This window comes from Dermacentor andersoni, chromosome 4 (assembly GCF_023375885.2).
Source record: "Dermacentor andersoni chromosome 4, qqDerAnde1_hic_scaffold, whole genome shotgun sequence".
NCBI lineage: Eukaryota > Metazoa > Arthropoda > Arachnida > Ixodida > Ixodidae > Dermacentor > Dermacentor andersoni.
In genome coordinates, this window is record NC_092817.1 from 127963013 (window position 1) to 127985359 (window position 22347).

Sequence of the window (22347 nt, forward strand, 5' to 3'; positions counted from 1 at the left end):
GGTCACTCATAATTGTCGTCATAGTGTCGTCGTCATCAAACCACCTTCATAGTTTTATCGACGTCATTCCTTCTCCCTCATTCTATCGTAATCATGCTGTCGTCATTGAATCGAGAATATGTACTCGATGTCTAGCCATCGTCATCATTTTGTCGTTGTCACTGCTAACAGTCATAACAGTCACTGTCATGAAGCCGGTGTCATACCGTCGGCGTCATGCCGTCATTGTCGTGCCATCGTCGTCATCCCAGCTTCGTCATCCTGTTGTCATAACATCTTCCTGGTCATGCCATTCCTTGCCATTGTTGCCATGCACTCACTGTCATCCCATTGTCCTCACGCGCGTGGACCCGCTGTGGTTGCTTTGTGGCTATGGGCTGCTAAGCACGAGGTCGCGGGATCGAATCCCAGCCACGGTGGCCTCATTACGATGGCGGCGAAATGCGAAAACACCCGTGTACTTAGATTAACGTGCAGGTTAAAGAACGCCAGGCGGTCCCAATTTCCGGAGTCCCCCACTACGGCGTGCCTCATAATCAGATCGTGATTTTGGCGCGTAATACCTCATGATTTAATTTTTTTGTCCTCATGCACACGTCATCGTGCCTTCGTCGTTACACCATCTTCATCGTTTCACAGTCGTCATCTGATTGTCGTCGTCATCGTCCTACCACCTTTGTGGTTGCGTCAACGTCATTCTTTCGTCGTCCTGCCGTCATGCCGTCATGCTCATTCGCGACCATGGCAAGCGCGTGTCGTAGTAAAATGATACGGTACGGCAGATAGTGTATGTCGCATATAACCAAATATAGACGGAAATCTGAAAATGAGGACACATATTAAATAAGCGTGACTTCAATAATACGATGAAACGCTACATTGCTTCAATGCAACCGCATTACCATCGACGGTCATCGTAAAATCGGTTCTGCTGTATTTTCTTTTGCATACCTGTCGTACTGGTAAGCTTTGTCACTACTATAAAATTAATGAGAAACATTATTAGTCTGATGCATCCTCGTTCATGTGCTGGTATATGAACGTCTGCGGAACTGTGGAATCTCCTCTTATTATCCCATGGGAGAGGGGAGGCATGGGATGCGTATCAATGCTTTATACTTTTTTGGTGGGTCGAGTGGCAGCAAAGCTTGATGGATGGATGGACGGACAAAATCTTTATCTGAAAGCAATGGCTGGTGGTTTCTTGAGAGTCACTGTGCTAAAGACACATTGGTGTGAAATGTTGAGCGATGATAGATTGGCAGAATATCGAATGGCGAACAGATGAGTGTCTCCGTGAGCAGACACGTTACGCAAGAGAGGTACACGAGCAGACAAAAAAACTTTGAAACGAAAGAATGCCGCCACGGACAGCTTGAAAGTTCCGTTCCATCTCAACTTAATGTGAAATACTTTCTCAGCGCCGCGCCAGGATGAGCAAATCGTTGAGGAATGTAAAAGAATCAAGCTGCATTTGGAAATGAAATCGATAAAATTGAACCCGCCTACTCTTGTCCAGTTTTTTTTTCTTTCGTAGAAAGAACCGAAGCTGGGGGCTAATATATACCACCGAATTCGTAACACGTTGAAATTTTATGTGAACATCAACACTTCGCGAGACAAATAAACACACCTCTGGGATCTTAATAAGAGAACTTTCTAATTTCGACTTACATATTAACAAATAAATGAAAACAAAAGGAAAATGAAATACAAGCTAAATTTGTTGTTGCGAATAAAATGCAAGCAGCTGCGCAGGCACTGACAGAGCTCTGCTGCTAGACTCGAGCCCCACGGATTGTTGGCATTTCTTAACGCACTAGCCATTATGCGAGCACTCCAGGCAAACTTACGCCGTCGGCACCGCCGTGATGGTCCGCGTAAAGTCCAAGTGCGATAAGATCCTGTCTTGCCCTGCATGTCGTATGCTGCGAGTGCGAGGGAAAGTGTGCGAGTGTCAGCTTAAAAGTGCGGTCGCTTGATGCGCACCGTCTTCTCGCGCGTGCAAAAAAAGCAAGGAGGGCAGGGGGAAAAGTACGCTGACCTGGATTACTGAGTATCTACCAGTCAGTCTGTGCTGGTCTTCAATGAACGTATTTGATGCCAACTTGCGTAACTAGGTGTGTGCCGCTGGGAATGTGCCAATCTAAAGTGGCAAAAAAGATCCTTTTAATTTCTGCGATATTGTGTGGAATTGAACGCATGTCACGCAGGTTCCTCAATTAGAGCAACCCGACGCTTTAGCAAGCTGCGCCACTAGTGCACTGGTATGTGCCGTTTGTCAATGAACGGCTTTCAAGCCAACGCTTTAGCGAACTGTGTCATGAATAACCCTCTTGTGCACTTGGGTCATTTAGTATGCGCTACTGTGTGTGCGGGGCAGACGAGGGAACAATTCTGAGCGTTCGCACGCACTGCAATGCCACGCTTCTCGTCTCGTAGTCCACGCGCAAACTTCTCGGCAGTGCCACAAGATGGCGCAGCATGTCCAGGAAGAAGTGCGAGCGAGGAGCCCGATTGCCGCATGACGCGTTTCTCAGCGATCGCACGCAGCGTTGCGCCATGCATTTCGGAGGCCACGTGCAGGCTTAGCGGCAGCACCCCTAGATGGCGCCGAGTGCTCTTAGCGCTCAGCTGCAATACCAACTTTGTCCGGCTGCAGTACACGCCTCACACACAACTGATTTCGACGGTGGCATTATGTCGTGTAGCCATGTTGATTAAATGCTAAACGCATTACCTTCGACAGTCAGCGTGAGGTGAATTCTGCCACATTTTTTATTAGGAAATATCAACTGCATTGTACTTTAAGGGAGCAAAAGAATGAACTTTGCAAGTTTGAAGAACCTTTACTACGCCCTCACAGGCCCAAGTACAAAGAATGCCTTGAGATCCATCACACAAATATAGCGTAGAAACGCTGAGGTTCCGCTGCAAAGTAAAAAAAAAAAGAGTTTTGACCTTGATTTTTTTCTTTAGTAATCAAATTGTAATCTCTAAATAAAAGACAACAGATTTATTATCCAAACTGATTTGGTGTCTTTCTCTAGTGCGCTTTTATTAAGCAAGCATGGCATGTAGAACGTGTAGAGTTTGTACATGGTCTGCCTTTCCTTTGCGCAGACCCTTTGGAGCCGGACAAAATATCAGAGGTCGGCCGAAAGAGCAGCGCTCATCGGTACCGCAGCTTGTCCATCATCATTCCTGTTTGCTGCTCCCTTGTTGTTCTCACGGCCGTCACTGTGGCCATCATTGTGCTCATCTGTAGAAGGAGGTCTCCCCCGTCACCACCTTCGGCCATTGGTGCATATGAAGGTGAAGTGAATTCCCTTGCACGCCTTCTTTCTTGTTGACAAGCGATGCTCTTAACGCCGACTATGTACAACATGGTAGTAACGCCGCTACTAATGACGCATATCTAGCTACATTTCAGCATTATGTTCCTTTTGTGTCACAGTGGCACGTACTAAGCTTTACTAATCATAGTAAGCTCTTCTTGTTATCTGCTGTCACCATAAGCTGGGCTGCAGAATGTATAGGCTTCCACATACTGTTGTAGTTTGTAGGCGTTCCTGCAAATGTTTTGGTGGAGTGAAAATTTTCAGGCTCTGTTAATTTGACAGCACCAGCGAGGGATGCTGCGGAGCAGATACCTGCACACATAACGTGGGCCGGGCATTGTTCATGCCTTCACGAAGTTCACGCGGCTTCCACTTTTCCCTTCACTCAGATGTGCGATTTGGCGAGGGTGGCAAGATGGACTCCATCACCATGTCCGAACTGGAGAAGTCTCACGCGACCTTCGAGAGTGGTCGAGCTGACACCGAGGGCCGCAAGTATTACTACTCGTCACCCTGCATGTCCTCCAAGCTGGCAGACATCTCACGTGGCCCCAATGGCGGGGACAGCGCAGACGACGCGTGTCTGCACGCTATGGCAAAGGCTGCGGCTACTGCGTCTCCCTACTCTTCAGCGAGGACTGTCGTGCAGGCTTACGACGCGCCCCGGCATCAGCGGGATGGCTGCGTGAGTGGCGCGTTCCAATTTAAAAAAAAATGAATTCAGATACAACATGCATGTTGTAACGTTGTAACGTATCTGAAACGAAGCTTTAGAGAAGTTAGTCATGTCCTGTACACCAAATTTGATACTTACAATTCCGTATACTTATAGCCTATGTAACAGGTATCATCACGCAATGCTTACGTTTAAACTCTACAAAGGTCACGACGTTAATTTACTGCAATATTTTGTTGATGCACTTTACCGTTCAGAAGCTATGCCGAAATGCAAACAGCAAATTGGGCAAATGGACAGTGTCATACCTCTTCGCAGTGACGTCACGTGAACGAAGTCGATGTATGATGCATGCCGTAGGACGAATGGGGTTGCCTGTGTATACACAGATGTGTACGACACAGATTTAGCTACAATTTAGGATTCTGTACCTTTTTTTGCCACAGTGGCACGTACCCGTTCTTTAGGTTTGGCCAACGCGAAGAAAGGTTCGCTTTAGAATTCTAGGTGACAGATCAAATCTTAGTGCTCCGTTACCGCTCTTACCGCTTGACGAAACCCGGAGAAATATCTCCCTCTCCTTTACTGTGATTGCAAATTTTTAAGCTGATTTGAACTACAAACATGTCTAATACACTATCTTTTGTAAGGATTGGGGTCGGGCATGAAATAAGTGCTAGCTGGCCCATGCCGTCGTCCAACTCGTCCACGCTGAGGACTTTGTTGAAGGGAGCGACTTGTTCTCATCGAGAACGAGGAATATGGGATTTATTTGCAATATCTACGTGGAGTGCGGAAAACGTTACATTTAATCAGTCTAGCATGACTGAAAGATAATGCAAACCAAGCAGTCGTAAAGAGCTGCTTAAAAACACTCTGTCCTCCCTAGAACCCTAGGTGAGGGAAAACTGCGGTTCAACCTTCCACCAATGGGTGCGTATAAGGTCATCGCAGTTGACCCGCCTTTCGGCAAGTTCACGCACTCACGTCCGCACTTTGGTTTCACTGAACACACCGAGGTGAGAGGGTTCCCGTAGACAGAGGTCTTGACCCAAGCAGGTGCCTTTTGATCCCAGAGCTGACCCCGCAGTCAGTAGCCGCCGCGTCTGTCCATTGACTGTGACAACTTCTGGGGCCCGTGAAAAAACACCGCAAAACATCCTTTTCCAGGAGTTCTCTCACTCCAAGCAAACCGTGAAGGCGAGAGCGAATCAACTAACAATACTCAGCCCGCCGAACGTGGCTAGACATGCCAGCGCCGTTAGGCTGTTAAGGCGGCGCATTGTTGTCTTTACAAAGGGAGTCGTCGCAGCGGACTGGGAATGTTTCGGAGGTCGCTTCTCCGAAGGCCACCAGCCCCCGCAGGCCGATCGTAACACCCTAGAATAACATTTACTGTTTGATAAGTGAATGCATATAGAAAAGCGCAGGTTAGGCGGTGTCCAGTTTGTACGTTTCTTAGTAATCACCTTTTCGCGCCGTTTAAACTTGCAACATGTCGCATTAACTTGCCGAAATAGAACTACTCCTCAACCACATTTACGAATGATTATTCTCCGTTCGTCTAGGTAAGGAGCTGTGCAGACTGCACCTTGCAATAAAAATGTCTCGACCCCCACAGTCATGTGAAGTGTTGCAGCCTGCATTGCTCCATCTTAAACCACACCTTGCTATTACAGTAGTGCTGCAATCCGAGTTCGTGTGTACACAGCACCTAAAGCTTGCATCTTTTCTGTCCATTCCAGAAACCACGCCGGTCAAATGGCATTCTCAAGCACGCGTTACGCAAAAACAAGCAGCAGAATCCTATAGGTGAGAATCGCCAGCTGACGATTATTGCCAGCGCGGACAATTTTCAACGTGCATTTACTCGCCTAAAGACAAGGAGAACCAAGGGGCACAATTGTTCTTAGTCAAGTTCATACGAAGCCAACAGACAATGATATCGTAGGGTAAATTATTTGTTTCTTTTTCTAAATCGAAATGTAAGAACGATAAATTAAAGAGAAAAGTGCAGCATACGAAAAAAAATTTTGTCACAATGTGGGAACGGAACCCACATCGCTTGACGCCTGTGATTCTCTTGCTAGTTAGCAGCAGCGCTTCCGTTTCCCGATGCACTTTCTTCGGTATTTAGCGTGTGTACTAGATATAGTCCTGAGAGTGGTACTCAGGGCCGCCAATGACAGGGCTACGTACAGCCAACGCATGTAATGGCGCTGAATGGTGCGAAGCTTGGGCCCTTCCGGGGTGATCCGTATCGCACTTCGTTCTTCTCCCCACTTTCGCGGGCTGTAGCGCCCTGCTGGCATACGGCTATCCTTACAATCAGTCACCGCCCACGACCCGGCCAACTTGGACATAATGAAGGTGGCACCGCGCTCGTATCATTAACGAAGTACACGATGAAAAATATAACGAATAATTTAAATATAAATATTATTGTATGTCCACACATTATTTTCTTATGGTGGTCGTTTTATAACTGCGAGCTCACTTCGAAGCTATGCATCGCTAATCTCACTGCAGGCTTTTTAGCACAACTCTCACAAATAAATACGAGATAAGTATTTCAACTTCCCACGCTAGCTGTATGCCATTAACCGATATGTACACGCCCGTCTACACGGTTCCTGCAAGGTTCTTGCTCCAAACACTGTTTCGTCCAGTTGAAATATATTTGAAATTCCAAATTAACGCACACGACCATGACAGCATCGCACGATAGAGACTGGGGTGCATCAAAACTCTTGTTGTCGCGCACACACATGCACATACACACACACACGTGTACACGTGCGCACGCACAGACCGATACGCATACTTGCATAAGCGCGCAACACTTGGCCCCCCCACCCACACATGCAAGAACACGCACACACACACGTGCCCACGATCACACGGACACGCATACTTGCATAAGCGCGCCACACGCGCCCAAATAATTATGCAAATGCATGCACATCCCCCACACACGCACACACACGTGCGCACGCACACGTGCGCATGCACACACGGACACGTATACTTGCATAAGCGCGCGTGCACACACTCCCAGATATATATGCACACGCATGCGCATGCCCCTCACCCCACACACACACGGACACACACACACACGCTACACACACGCGCGCACACGCACGGACACGCATACACGCACACATATGCCCGCACACATGCAGACGCGCGTGCACACATACTCCTAAATATAGTGTATATGCACATGCACGCTCCATAAGACACGCACTCACACAGGCACACGGACACACATATACACACACGTGGGCACCTGTACGAACAGGCATGCACAAACAAGCACACGGCACACGGGTATAAAATTTTTTTGTCTTGCCTGTTGCCATTTACAAGAGGTTAAATTATTGTGGGCAAGCATCTATATAATGTAACTTGGATGCTTAGCCCGTTTCGCATATTTGGCCATCGCCTTCGTAGGAACAAATGAATTCTAAAAGAAATATTTTATTACCAAAACGTATTTCCCGCAGTTCTCTTTGAGCCTAATCACTGAAGCGTGAGAGAACCAGTTCCTAAAGCAAACCAGCCGCTTGCCATCAGCATGACACGCGCGCGAACACCGAATGTCTGCGAGATCATTTTCTGTAGAGCGAAATTTGCGACTTTATAAGGTGTTGCCGCAGCGCTGCCTTCATTATACCACGTATGAAGTGGATGACCAGAATACGTACTCCTGCATAGCATACTTACACTATTTGAGAGGTACCTTTCAGGATTCAATTTTTTCGTCTAACTCCTGTAAAAAAGTATCCTTGTCTTCGTATTGTTATGTAAAGAATAATGAAAGGCTGTCCTAAACACAGACGCTGCACGCGTCGCGTATCGCTAAACATTCAGTCCCCTCACCTAATGATCCATAACCTGTGGGTGGGGGAGGGGGGGCTATTCTGCAAGTGTCCACCTATTGGACATGTCCATCTCGTCTGCTGCCGAAGTGCTGATTGACCGGGGGTGCCTGTCTCCTGCTGACGCGTACCTCAGCAGGCGAAATAGACATGTCGACTAGGTACGACCAGTACCTAGTCGACATGTCTGCATAATACCGACATGTTGCATAATACCCTCCCCCCCCTCCCCCACTGCTTCAGCATATAAAAAAATGTCAAGCTACAGCCATGCTACAGTCGGGAATGTGTCATCTTCGACTCTTTCCAGAGTTCTGCAGAGAGGACCAGTACAACCAGCGATACGCTGCCAAATGCCGCACCTCATACAGCTACAGCCCTCGCGCGGAGTACGCGAGGCACTCTGCTGTCTCTGCCTACCACTTGTCCGAGTCCACGGACGCCAATCTGCTAGACAGGTGGGAGCAGTTTCATGCGTGTATAGTAGCACCAGGGCCCTTCTATACGTTCTTTTATTGCGATAGCAATAATATGGACACTCCAGGCGCATTTCTGTCGTCGACGTCACAGTCGCTGTGAGCATAGAGTTTCCTACAAAATTACTAGAGGGAACTCTGGCGCTGCAGTCGTTGTCCTACCATGGGAATGATGGGAAGTACATGGATTTGTCTGATCTTCGTGCTTGTGGATTCAAACGTTCTTGTGGCTTTGTATATTACGCTGTATAAATCTTATTGTACATTTCAGCGCAATCTGTATTCTTCGAAGTGTAGAAGACGCTGGGAACGCGTACAATTGCTATTAATTGCAATGATTGAGCTTGTCCAGGTGGCCAAATCGAAACGCGCCAAGCGTCTCAAGGCACTGGCATGTCCGCGATAAATTCATAAGGGCGCTACATTCGCTTGCCGATACATGCGTCCGTGGCCTAATGGTTTCAATATCCGGCTTCTGTGCTAAAGTCCCTGTATTCGAATCCTGCCGTCGGGCAATTTTAATGATGTGTATTTAATTATTTATTACGCAATACACTGTTGAAAATGCCTCAATGTTCTCCTCGCCCGCCGCACCGTACAGGGTGAGAGGGTGTCGACAGAGTGGACATAAACCACGGCGTCCCTACGGCTTTGGCCACGCGGATCGCGGACGCCGTAGTAGACGCCTTTGGCGGACGCCGTAAAGACGCGCTGCCGGCGCTCTTGTGTCTTGAAGCGGTCTGCGACGTGGCTAAAGTGCGCGCCCAGGCGGGCCTCATCTTCAAAGCGATCTGCGATGTTTGCAGAGTGTGCGTAGTGCCGGTAGCTTCGTCTGCGCTGTGCCTTCGATGTTTTGTACATGTTTAAGCGACAAATGCACGGAGGTCAATTGGCTCGCGGCTTCTGCCGCGATTCCTAACTCCATCGTTTTCATAGACAGTTTGCACTGTCATCGAGCGATGTGTGTTCATGTTTACCTCTGCGCGCCTGACACCGTGTCGATTTATTTAGTTAAAACATGTTAGAAGGCTAGTTGGTTTCAATTCATGATAGAATGTGTAAGCGCGACTAAACAAAGACGTAGAAAGATGCAGATACACAAAGACAGCGCTCTCTCAGTGTGTCTGTTTCTTTCTACGCCCTCGTTGAGGCACGCTTACGCATTTTATCATTGTTAATTCAGTTAGTAAGCGAATGTTTACAAGTTTCAGAATAACTTCAGTTTGGCCTAGTTGGTGTTTACTGCATATCATAGTGACCGCAAATAAAGACGGGGACAGCGGAAGAGAACGCATAAACGACACGGGCCGTGTCCTTTATGCGTTCTCTTCCGCTGTCCCCGTCTTTATTTGCGGTCAATATGATATGCAGTTTACAAGTTTATACGGCCGACAAAACTACTATTCGTAGTTCGTACATATCTACTAATTTGCTATCGCAATCGGTGCTTCGCCTTTCGGGCGCAACTGCGAATTTTTTTTCTTTTTTTTTTTTTGAAGAGTACGAGGAGTTGCATATTTTGCTTAATGTGCTCGAAAAAAAGATTTTGCGTTTATCACTGCCCTGTTCTTGCTCACATTTTGTAAAAGGATTGCATTTTGGAGTCTACTGTTCCATGTATCTTTTGCCGCGCTTAATTGCCTTGTTTTTAAGACAAAGGTGCAAATTCGCCTTGTTTATAGGGTTGCGAACTGCTGCCGCGACAGCGTAAGCATAAACTTGTAGCGCTACCTGCCAGCAGCTACAGAAAGCAGCCGGACAGGGAGGGTTGCCACGTGTTGCCCGCTCCTCTGGAACACGCGGAAGCCATCCCCAAAACGCTGCTTTCCACAGCTGCCGGCAGGCGGCGGCACAAATCGATTGTTTGATCGTGTCGATCGTTTGCGACGCTGCGCCAGTGGTCGCCGACGCTGCACGGGGTTCCGAACTGGTCCTTGAGGAAATAGTGCTCGAGGTACAGGTTCTCGAAGTAGAGGTCGCATATCAATAATGAAAATATACATGCAATAAATCCTGCCAGGCATAGCGGCGAAATATGCGTCCATTATCACTTAGCGTACGCACCAAAGAATTGCCGGAAACGCTATATTTGAAAGGACGAATGCAATTGCGTGTGAGAACAAGTAGTGGGCACTCCGTGAACCCGCAGAAGATAGGGATGATTTATGGGCATCTCCTTCGAAATGGGGCGGTAACAAAAATCCACCTATGCAGTTTGACCTAATCACGTAATCTATACATACATATCAGTCTAGCATTCTGCCTTCGTCTCCCTAACCTTTTATTTATTCCTTAAAACATTCATATCTAACTTCTACAGCTACCTATGCCTGTAACAGATTTGGTGGTACCAATCTCTTCCACCAATACACTACACTTCTCTTCCTCATCTATGCTGCGGACCCGGTTAGTTCTATCTTTTTTAAATCCCAGCGATTCTGGAAGGTAAACATTACCTACGGGTCTCTTTGGGTGAAAATATTCGCATTCTATTAGGATGTGATGAGTTGTCTGTGGGTTTTCGCTGCTGCCGACACATGTCTTTTTTGTCCTTGGGCAACCAGCTAGGCAAGTCATTGCCCTTTGTTGTATAGTACACATTCTTATTTCTAATTTCTTTCTTGCGGTACTTGTAGACCTCCACAGTCTTTGTTGTTTTCATTTTTTCGCATCCAATTTACTGTCTCTGTTTCTCTATTTATTTATTTCCCTCACTCACCTGTCACAGATAACAATGCTGTTTAGGGTTCATTAGGTGCGAGAAATAATCTTGAAATAAGCAGTGTGGTTTCTTAAGCGCCGGCTCTCGAAAATGACAACTTACAGACTATTTGACAAGTTCGGTCGCTCAACGACGGTAGCAATTGGCGATCTAGCAGAGGCAGCGTCTCCTCTTCTTGACTTACTCAGTACAATGATGCTTATGACGACGAAAAATTTGATTTGCAGAGAAGTATGACGACGGGTCGACAAAGGCCGCGTACAGCTCGATGCCGGCCTCAGTTCTACGCCGCAATACGCAGTCACGTGAGCCGGGCCAGCAGTACCGGCAACACCCGAGCCACACCCGGCTTTGTTCGATGATTGTAAGTAGAGAGTTTGACTTCATGAGTGTTTAAAAAGCTATCGCTTTTTACGCGCATAGTATCGTGCCCCCTTTCTATGTGTGTGTGTGTGTGTGTGGGCTAGCAAAGACAACGGTGTTTCAAATTTGCGGCCATTTTCACCAAACCCACCTTGTAAACCACCTTTCACCAAACCCGCCACCTTGTAATGATTATCATTGCAATACGGTAAAATGACGTGAAAGCAGTTGTCATCCGAACTCGATAAAAGTGAAATAAAAGAACAGCGTTCCATATCAGTTCCTCCTGCCAATTGCAGTTGCTCTTCATTTCGCCCCTCCCCACGTTTCCCGGATTCTACCAGTCACACCCTGTCGCGACCAAAATAAGGCAATGCGCAACGGCGACCACAGTTCCTAAAAGCAGATGCTTTCTCGGCTGTTGCGTCCATTTCGAGCGAGAACAGCCATCGTTCTCCTCATAACATCACCCGCCGTGGTTGCTTAGTGGCTATGGTGTTGGACTGCTGAGCACGAGGTCGCGGGATTGAATCCCGGCCACAGCGGCCGCATTTAGATGGGGGCGAAATGCGAAAACACCCGTGTACTTAGAGTTCAGGTGCACGTTAAAGAAACCCAGGTGGTCTAAATTTCCGGAGTCCTCCTCTACGGCATGCCTGATAATCATAAAGTGGTTTTGGCACGTAAAGCCCCATAATTTATACCTCGTAACATCATTCCTGCCCTCTGTGAAACCTCGAACCTTCTGAAGTTTTTGCCACAGCTATTTTCCAAATGTTGCTGATGCACCACTTGGAATACTAATGCATAAGATCCCACTTATAACGTCGACAGTCATCGGGAGACCAGTTCTGTCGTAATAATTAAAAAAAAAAATCTCATCTTTCCCAGTGACGGGCACTGCCACCGCCTGGCGCCTGGATACGTTGCCTAGGATCACCAGAAACTAAGTAAGTGATAGCTCAAATGTCATAAAAATCACACTGGAGGCACGATCTGCCTTGGACTGCAAGAAACTCTATATTGCGAAGATTTTGGTGTGGCTTATCCGATATAACTTTTGAATGAGGAAGTGATAGGCGAAAGGTATGCAGGCGAAACACCGATTAAGCGTAGTCCCAAATATTCGCACAGAGGTTTTTTCTTCACAGTTGCATGCAACAACACGACTAGACAAGGACTGAGAGAAAGGAGGGGACACCAGGCGACATCACACAGTGCGCCGTGTGCTTTTCCCTCGCTTTTCTTAGTCCTTGTCTTGTCGCGCTGTTGCAACCACGAACCCATAGCCCGATTTCCCGTTCTCTTGTTTCTTTTTTTTCCTTGCTTGATTGAAGCTGGAATTTTCTTTTTCTGCGTATCCAGAATACAATGGATATACGTAGGCCGACACGTCATTGTAATGAAAGAACTGTGCATGCAGCGTTCGTTAAGAAATCAGCTATGTTAAGCCGGTGCGGCTAACGTGTTAAAACGATAAATTGTTTTAGCTATCAATAAGGCTTCGACTGGGCCTACTTGGCCTAACATCGTCCTGTACACTGCGCTGTACTGTTCACACAAAAGGACAAACCAAATGAAACGGACACACATGCACGCGGTGTGTTGACACACATGTGCGGACACACAGGTACGCACATGATGGCACCATACCTAGTTAAACAGGTTGTCTACTAGCACCCTCCGTGGTTGCTTAGTGGCTTTGGTGCTAAGCACGAGGTCGCGTGATCGAATTCGGGCCTAGGCGGCCGCATTTTGATGGCAGCGTAATGCAGAAACACCCCTGTACTTACATTTAGGTACACGTTAAAGAACCCCAGGTGGCAAAATTAATCCGGTGTCCCCCACTACGGCGTGCCTCATAATCAGATCCTAGTTTTTTCCTTTTTCTCTGTTAGCTTGCTGCACTGGGTATTTGCGATCTGTGTTCTTGCCGAGCAGACAGTGTGGGCAACTGGGTAAGTGCCTGAATAGGCGACAGGCTGCTGTCTGGCGTAGTAGACAATTTGGGTGACTGGAATGTATCCGAACAGACTATTTCGGCAATGCGTACGTGGTATTGGTACGTTCCCACTCTTGGCTAATCATCCAGAATGGATGTGCCAAACGACACAAGGAGTAAGCAGCCTTAAACAGAGCAACAGCTTTATTTCACTACTTAACTAACTTTCGATGAGCATTGGACGATGTCGCACGATTGAAGGCCGCGAGCAGTTGAAGAGCGGTGAGTGAAAGCGCAGGTGTGGAGGAGGACGCGGAGGAGAGCAAGGCACCTAATTGGATGGCACGCGCGTGGGTGACGTCACACACTAGGAGAGGAGGAGGCGAGGAGGGCGTACGCTAAAGAGCCTCTTTATTCTTGACAAAGCAAAAGCATAATCTTGGCAAAATATTCGGCTCATGTAAAGTCCCCTCTGGGTACCCTTGAGGTTCAAATAAAAATAAAATAAATAAAAGAGGGGCTCCAGCGCACACGAGCTGCGAGCGTCCCATGCTGGCCAAATACTTCCGCGTCTAGCTCGGCTGCTTCATGGATGGCCAATGCAACGAAATTGCATACAAGGACATGGGGGGGGGGGTTGCGATAGAGAGAGAGAATAAACATTTTTATTGCGTGAATGCAGCTTTAGAGAGGCGTCCTCATTCCAGAATGCCTTGAGCTCGGGCCGCGTCATGGGCCCTCACAATCAGCCGTTGCGACGCAATTTCAACTGGGGTGCTGTGATTACAACGAGATAAACTGTGAAGTGGTCTCACTCGGCTTTTAAAGCAACGCTTTCGTAGAAAAAATCAAGCTGTACGTTCGCTCTGAACAGTAATCAAGGAAAGGGATTTAACATCTACAGGATAATTATAGCAAATGGTTAGCACATGAAACAGTAGTGCCTGCAGAAACATTTTGCTACCATAGAAAACAAAAAGTGATAACTCAAACATAAATAAACGCAGAGTTTGGAGAACTTGGAAGCGTGCATCTTTTTATTCGCAGAGAATGTTTTACAGAAATGTATTCTACATGCACAATAAAATATATTGGGCACGTGTAACGCGCTAGAGACACCAGAACTTCCATATGCTCAATTTCCTTCGTATTTTTGTACAACAGCGCCTTATCGAAGGAAACCCATACGCCTCATAGACTTTCAGTAGAATACTCTCGTATGAGCATAGGTGACAGAGACCTCGTATGTTGTCATAATACTATGGAATGACTAGTACGGGAATTATGAGAAGTGTGGGTCTTATTCAAATAGGGTAAAACTAACAGATATTCGAAATTATAATGTACGAAAGACTGAGGAAGCTGTAAAAAATGAACGCAGCATAAGATCACTGAGAAGAAAACTTGGAATAGGACAAGCCAAGATGCATGCACCGAAAGACAAGCAGGGTAATATCATCAGCGATTTCGAAGATATAGTAAAAGCAGCGGAAGAATTCTACTAACCTGCACAATACCCAGAGCAGCCAGGATACCTTCATTCGAAGTAGTAATGAACAGGCTACATTGGCTCCTTCTACAACTAGCGTTGATGTTGGAAGGGCCTTACAAGACATGAAACTAGGAAAAGCGGCAGGCGAAGATGTAATAACAGTCGATTTAATCAAATATGCAGGATACACCATGTTTGAAAACCTTGTGGCCCTTTATACTAAATGTCTCACAACTTCAAGGGTCCCAGAGAACTGGAAAAATGCCTACATTATACCAATCCACAAAAAGGGCGACGATAAAGAATAAAAAAAAAAATTATAGGCCCGTTAGATTACTTCCAGGATTGTATAAAAAACTCGGAAACACCCATGTACATAGATTTAGGTGCACGTTAAAGAACGCCAGGTGGTCCGAAATTCCAGAGTCCCCTATTACGGCGTGCCTAATAATCCGATTGTGATTCGGCACGTAAAACAGCGTAATTTCAATTGTATAAAATATTCAAGATAATTTGCAATAGAATAAGGACAACACTTGGCTTCAGTCAATCAAGAGAGCAGGCTGCGTTCGGGAAGGGATGTACTCTACAATGGGGATCGCATCCATGCAATAAATCAGGTGATCTAGAAATCTGCAGAGTACAATCAGCCACTCTATATGGCTTGCATAGATTGAGAAAAGGCATTTGATTCAGTATAGATACCAGCAGTCATAGAAGCATTACGCAATCAAGGAGTACAGAACGCTTACATAAATACGTTGGAAAATATCTAGAGAGATTCCGCAGCAATCTTAATTCACCGCAAGAAAAGTAGAAAGAAACCTATAAAGAAAGTGGTCAGACGAGGAGATAAAATATCTCCAATGTTATTTACTGCATGCTTAGAAGAGGTATTCAAGCTATTAAACTGGCAAGGCTTAGGAGTAAGGATCAACAGAGAACATCCGAGATGACATCAGCAACCTTCGGTTTGCGGATGACATTGTCCTGTTCAGCAACACTGGGGACGAGTCACAACGAATGACTGAGGACCTTAACAGAGAGAGTGTAGGAGTGGGGTTGAAAATTAATATGCAGCAAACAAAGATAATCAATAGACTGGCAATAGAACAAGAGTTTATGATCGCCAGTCAGCCTCTAGAGTCTGTGAAGGAAACAATTACTCACAGGGGACCCTGATAATGAGAAGGAAATTTACAGAAGAATAAAAATGGGTTTCAGCGCATACGGCAGACATTATCAGATCCTGACTGGAAGCTTACCATTATCACTAAAAAGAAAGGTGTGCAATCAGTGGATTGTATCGGCGCTAGCATATGGGGCAGAAACTTTAAGACTTACAAAGAAGCTCGAGAACAAGTTAAGGACAGCAAAAGATCGATGGAACAAAGAATGGTAGGCGTAACGTTAACAGACAGGCAGAGAGCGGTGTGGATCAGAGAGCAAACGGGGATAGCCGTTATCCTAGTTGACATTAAGAGAAGGAAATGGAGCTGGGCAGGTCATGTAATGTGTAGGTTGGACTGGTTGAACACTACGGTTACAGAATGGGCGCCAAGAGAAGGGAAGCGCGGTCGAGGACGGCAGATGACTAGGTGGGGTGATGAAATTAAGAAATTCGAAGGCGCAAGCTGGAATCGGTCGGCAGAGGACGGCGGTAATTGGAGATCGGAGGGACAGGCCTTCGTCCTGGAGTGGACATAAAATAGGTTGATGAAGATGACGAATACCAAGTTTCACTTCAAACGCCCATAGCTCAATAATCGTAGCTGAGCGTTCAACAAACTGTAGAAAATGTATAGATGTCGTGCGTGAACTTGACGTTAAAGCTAATTATATGACCGGTAATAATCTTTCTTCATTATCTGCGCAGTTGCTGAGAGACCAGGACGACAATACGACGAGTTGATTACGAAGAAATGCAAATGATACCATTTCTTCCATGAAGACGTCAGGAATTGGCTCGTAAGGTGGGTTATTGCCTCGTTTTCTTACGGGCATGGCAAGCGCTTCTGCGTCTTTGTCTGTTGCTTGTTTTGTTTTTCCGTGTGGTTTGACTCTTGTAACGTTTTCAGTATCATTGTCTCAGGACGTTTAAATTACTATTGTGAAGGGTATGTGTTATTTGTACAATATTTTTGTATGGAGGCCTGCCTTAATTTGTGTTTTAGAATTCTATATGCAGAGATCTGCACTTAACTTGGCGACCGACGCCTCTTGTACGCAGGTGATCAACGTTTTGGCATCGATAAATCTCACGCGCGAAGTATGTGGCAAAAAAAGTATAGCTGATAAATTCGTGCATAGGCAAAATGAGGCAGAGGACAAGAGAGGGTAAATGAAATACTACTAAATGCTTATACGAATGCCTGTGACCTCAAGTACTTTCCGTTTGGCCCCAAGAAATTTATTCCTTGTGCTCAGATTTATTCGTTTTTTTTTCCTACTGGAATTGCAGCAAACAAGGCAGCAGCCCCAAAGGAGGCCCCAGGCTTCTAGCGACTGCTACAGCGAGCGCTCATCGTGGCCCCCCAGGAGTCCGAAGCCAGCTCAGAGTTACGAGAACGAGTCATTTCCCGCTCGACTCAATATATTTATTTATTGCACTGTCACAAATGTAATAAATCAAGAATATTGTACAACGCTTGTCGCTTCGAAAGTCTACAACGTGCACCCATTGCTGGCTTGTCTACGCTGCCAACCGAAAAGCAGGTATCCGCAAACAAATTTAAAAAAAAACACGAAGCCATTTCAGAATGCCTACTTGTACTAACAGCACTGCTAAGCAATTGTTGCGTAGGTGTCCACACGTGGCAGCATGTGCAGTCTCTTTGCCGTCAACGCCATCTAAGTGTTGCCATGAAGCTTGAGTCGGCAGGTTGGACTGACTTGTCAGGAAAGTCGGCATTCCTGTCTATCTTACTTTGTGTAGGAGGGAAACAGCTTTCATGCGCGGATCTCAGCTCTGTCAGAGGCCGCAGCATGGTACTCGCAGTGGAGTTTTGATAGCGGAGTAGATGTGCGATCAGGTAAGAGATGGATTTTTTTTTGTTTTTTTTGTTTGTGTTTTATATCGGGTAGCTTATCGTTAACAACTTTCTTGCAGTTCGCTTCTCGGCAACTAAACAACCATATTTACTTGTGTAAGGCACGCCCTCTTGTAATGCCCGATATCGCGAATGGTCCGCACCATCACTTTGTCGAGCTAAAATTTTTAGAAAAAGAAAGACATGCTTCACTTAGCGTCACGTGCATACCCACGTGCTCAGTAGCTCTGACTGCGTCATGCACGGTGGGAAAATGGCGGCATAAGCGCAAGCGACACTTGCACGATCGACTAATGGCATCTTTCCTCTACACAACGATGCCAAATTAAGGTGCATGGTATTTCTTCACGCATTGGAAAGCTTACATGCTTAAGAGGAAGCTTTAGCTCGGGCCCAGCTCTGACGTGGCCTATTCAAATACATGTAAAACGCAAAAAAGTTTTTCTGAGACAACCCCTAAACCGATTTTAATGAAATTTGTTGCATTTGAGAGCGAAAGTTAAATTATAGTGACTGTTACAAGCAGAATTTCTATTTAGGGACTCAATATTGTTAAAAAGATTTTCAAGTATTTGACAGTTTGAAGCAAATAGAAGCACAAAGTTTACAATATGATAGCTCTGCATCAAGAACCGATATCACGGTTCTGCAAATGGCATCCATTAGATCATTCAAAGCGGACAAATTACAAATGTCATTTTACATCTTAGTTGAATTTGTTACGTTGTTTACAAAGGTTTTGCAAAAGCTGTATTCAATATTACTAAATTTTTTCCTATTCATACGTAACATATTAAATTTGTCCGCTTTAGATGTACTATTAGATGGAATTCACAGAATTGTATTATCATTTATCGCTCTTGAGTTACAGAGTAGTAAACTTCATAGTCTTGTTTTTTGAATATTTAAGATTTTTTCGATCTTTTAATAAAATATTGACGGCCTAAATATAAAACTCGAAACCAAAAGTCACTAAATTTTAAGTTTTGTTTTAAATGCAACAAACCTGGTCAAATTTGGGGCAGTGGTTGCCGACAATAAACGAATTCTCCTTTTACATGTATTAAATAGGAGCACCCGAGCTAAAGCTTCCTCTTAACTTCTGATACAACTAGTGGAGGTCCTACAAGGCTGATGAATCTTTCTCTACTCGCGGAGCTGTCATACGCTAGCATCCAGCGGATGGCTGCATGCGTAGACCGAGCTTGTAGACCAAAAACGCCGTAGCCTCGATACAAAGCAAAAGCGTATCGCCGGTATACCCCTCTCATGTCGACCCCTCTCCACTCACCACCTGTGCCTCGTCCGTAGATGACGCTATAGTGAAGTCTATCCACAGACGAAATAACAAATAAAATAAAACTACAACGGCAAACTGAAAAATAGCCGAGGCGTGTGTCTCTTTGGCTGATGACGTCACGCGCTGCATAGGCGCGTTATCTCAGTTGCGTTCCTATCGTGTAATGGGTAGGCTGCGTACTTGTGTGGACCGAGGAAGAACAGCATGCCCGCAAAGAACGACGGCGTGCGCAGAAGCGGGAATGGGCGCGAAGGTGCTGGGAGGCTGCTAACGCCGAGTTAAAATTATGGGGTTTTACGTGCCAAAACCACTTTCTGATTATGAGGCACGCCGTAGTGGAGGACTCCGGAAATTTCGACCACCTGGGGTTCCTTAACGTGCACCTAAATCTAAGTACACGGGTGTTTTCGCATTTCGCCCCCATCGAAATGCGGCCGCCGTGGCCGGGATTCGATCCCGCAACCTCGTGCTCAGCAGCCTAACACCATAGCCACTGAGCAACCACGGCGGGTCTAACGCCGAGTCTGCCATAGCGACCAACGAGCTATAGTCACCTTAGTGACAAAATAGTAAACATGATATGAAGTGACAGTTCATGTGGTATGCGTCCTTATTTACATCAATATAGTTTATCACCATACATACAGCTCCACTGGTCATCCACCTTGACAGAGTGAAATGGCGCTGGGCTTTTTTTTGTTTTGCATTCTGTTCAGTAACTCTATTGTTACATTTTCATTTTTTCCCCTGTATTGTATTACGTTTCTAACTTTAATACTTTTTCGTGTTTGTCCCCCCTCCCATTATGTAATGACCCCCTGCAACCTTTAGGAGAAAATGTTACGATGATGATGATTATTATTATTATTATGATGATTCGTTTGATTAATGCTGAGTGATCGATGCATACCTGGTAAACAGTGCATTACCCAGCTCCAACACAAGACAAAAAGGAACAACATTCATGGAAGATGGAAATGCCGGGAAGTAGCCGTTTCTCTTGAATGCTTATGCCAGAAATTTTAAGGGAATGCTCATAGAAATCTAGCTGCAGTGGCCCACGTTTCAACATGGTAACTTAGACCGAAACAACTTGCGTCAACCTATTCGTTCGTTTTACCTGATTACGGACGCGGCACCGCAAAGTACGGCTTGCAATGCAATTTGCCTGGGATGTAGTAGAGCGGAGTAAAATAAACATTTGCCATACCATGCCACAAAAGCGGTCACCTGGCAGATCTCGAAAAGTCATCTCGAAAAGAGATTCACGTCGCTACCTACAAAGGCAGGGCTGCATTTAGTTTAACGAGCGCGCGATTTTATTTTACGAGGGCCACATCTTAGATTAACGAGGCGGACGTAAACCGAAATGGACGCTGAGGGAAACACGACATTGTAGTTTACTAGGAGCGGCTTAAGGTAAATAACATACAGAGGGTCAGAGTACGCGATGCCGTTTGTCGTGTGCTTTGAAGCAGGAGTGTGTCTCCCGTGTGTTGGGGTGAAGAGACTCTTGCCGTGCCGCCTGTGGAGGTGTGATGACTGTGTATGTGCTTCGGTGGTTGCCGTGGCGCGTAACATGTCGCGTTATTTTATAATCACGGTGGTTTACGTCCCCCAACCGTGGGCAGGCAAAATTTAAAATTCCCTTTTGTTGTCTGCCACGTTTGCGTCTCTCCGTCACCACTTTTGACGCAACATACGACTCGTGCTCGCGAAGTGCAGTTGCTTCGCAAGTTGGCATGCAGCGCCATCTATCCGCCGCCACACCAAGCTTTGTCAGTCGAGTCCAAGTTCCTGTGGCCCGATGGCGCGTGCAATCCAGCCCACCTCTTTAAGCCCACCTGAACTTGTATATTCCTCGCTTTAGGTGGCGCCTGCACAGCATGCGTCCCGAAGCCCGCCACCAGACTATAGAGTGAAGCTGTTAGTGCGACAACGAGCGCTCGAAAACGTCATATGGGACTTCTCGCGGTTTCCTGTGAAAAAAAAAAAGGAAAAGAAGAAAGAAAGAAAAGAGAACGAGCGTAACCCACGAAGCTTATATTTTGATAAAATTTTCCGATCGTTAAGGTGAATATGAAGGCAAACTTTGAAGTGTGTGTGTGTCGACTAATGGTTAAATGAAAATTGCTAAACTATTGTTCTCGACCCGTTTAGGGACGCTATATAAACGCTTCAAAAGTTTATCTGCTTGCCTGAAAGGGCCAAGAATGACACAGATTTCATGTTTTCAGGAAGTGGGCGCATTTCTGTGATTGACATTTAGCAAAAGTTTGAAGTGCGTAGAATGATTATGTGGTTTGAAAATAATTACTGAATACTTGTATTCAATCAATTTTTCTGCGCTCACAACGCACGTAGTCGCTTTTCCCCGGCCTCCTCGTGGACTATGAAAGGCATGGTGCTTATATTTCGTTGAAGTAGGAAGCACGTTTGTGACTGACGAAGTATAAGTGTTTAATCTGTGTAGGTTATTGACAGTTTTCGCTGTAAGTTACTTATTCAAGGGTTCCAGAGCATCGTGCTGTCGTTATCCCCAGTGATTCCCAGTCTTAAAGCAACTGTGCAAGTAAACAAGTTCGAATTCGGCAAACACGGGTAGAATGTTAAGTCGTATATTTGGCGAAAATGTCGCACGTGCTGCTGGCTTTAACAAACCCACTGGAAATAATTATTGAGCCCTCGTTTGTCCGGTATTTCCAGGCATAATACGACAGTTCTACTTGATTTCCCAGATGTCCTCGGTGAACTATATACACAAGCCTATAGAACTACACGAATTTCATTGTTTATAGGTTAATTACAAGATTTTCAACAAATTACGTAAGCAAATTTTTGCAAGTTGGTAATCAACTAGCGCAAGACAGGCGTAATAGGAGATGGTAGGGAGAGGTCTTCGTGCTGCAGTGGACATAAGAAACAGGCTGATGGGGATAATGATGACACGTGCAAGTGCTCCGGAGCGTTGAGTGTATTTTTCGCAAGATGCGCAAAATTTACCCGGCTACCTAGCGCAACTACAAGTGTCACTAAAATCAAGTTCTGTTCGATTGAATTCCATTGAATTTTCGGCAATTGAAATTCGGCATTCGGAATTT

General features: G+C 45.8%; 1 protein-coding gene across 1 annotated transcript in view; it reads left to right on the forward strand.

Annotated features, from left to right (window-relative positions):
* Window positions 1-17626, forward strand: part of LOC126537444 (cell adhesion molecule Dscam1-like) — a 235629-nt gene extending 218003 nt beyond the window's left edge. The window contains exons 22-29 of the mRNA XM_055074253.2: window positions 3124-3315; window positions 3731-4026; window positions 5763-5829; window positions 8212-8359; window positions 11327-11463; window positions 12354-12412; window positions 16773-16869; window positions 17358-17626. Coding sequence (XP_054930228.1) covers window positions 3124-3315; window positions 3731-4026; window positions 5763-5829; window positions 8212-8359; window positions 11327-11336 — 713 coding nt within the window. The 3' untranslated portion in view covers window positions 11337-11463; window positions 12354-12412; window positions 16773-16869; window positions 17358-17626. The remainder of the gene's footprint in view (window positions 1-3123; window positions 3316-3730; window positions 4027-5762; window positions 5830-8211; window positions 8360-11326; window positions 11464-12353; window positions 12413-16772; window positions 16870-17357) is intronic.
* Window positions 17627-22347: the final 4721 nt, after the last annotated feature.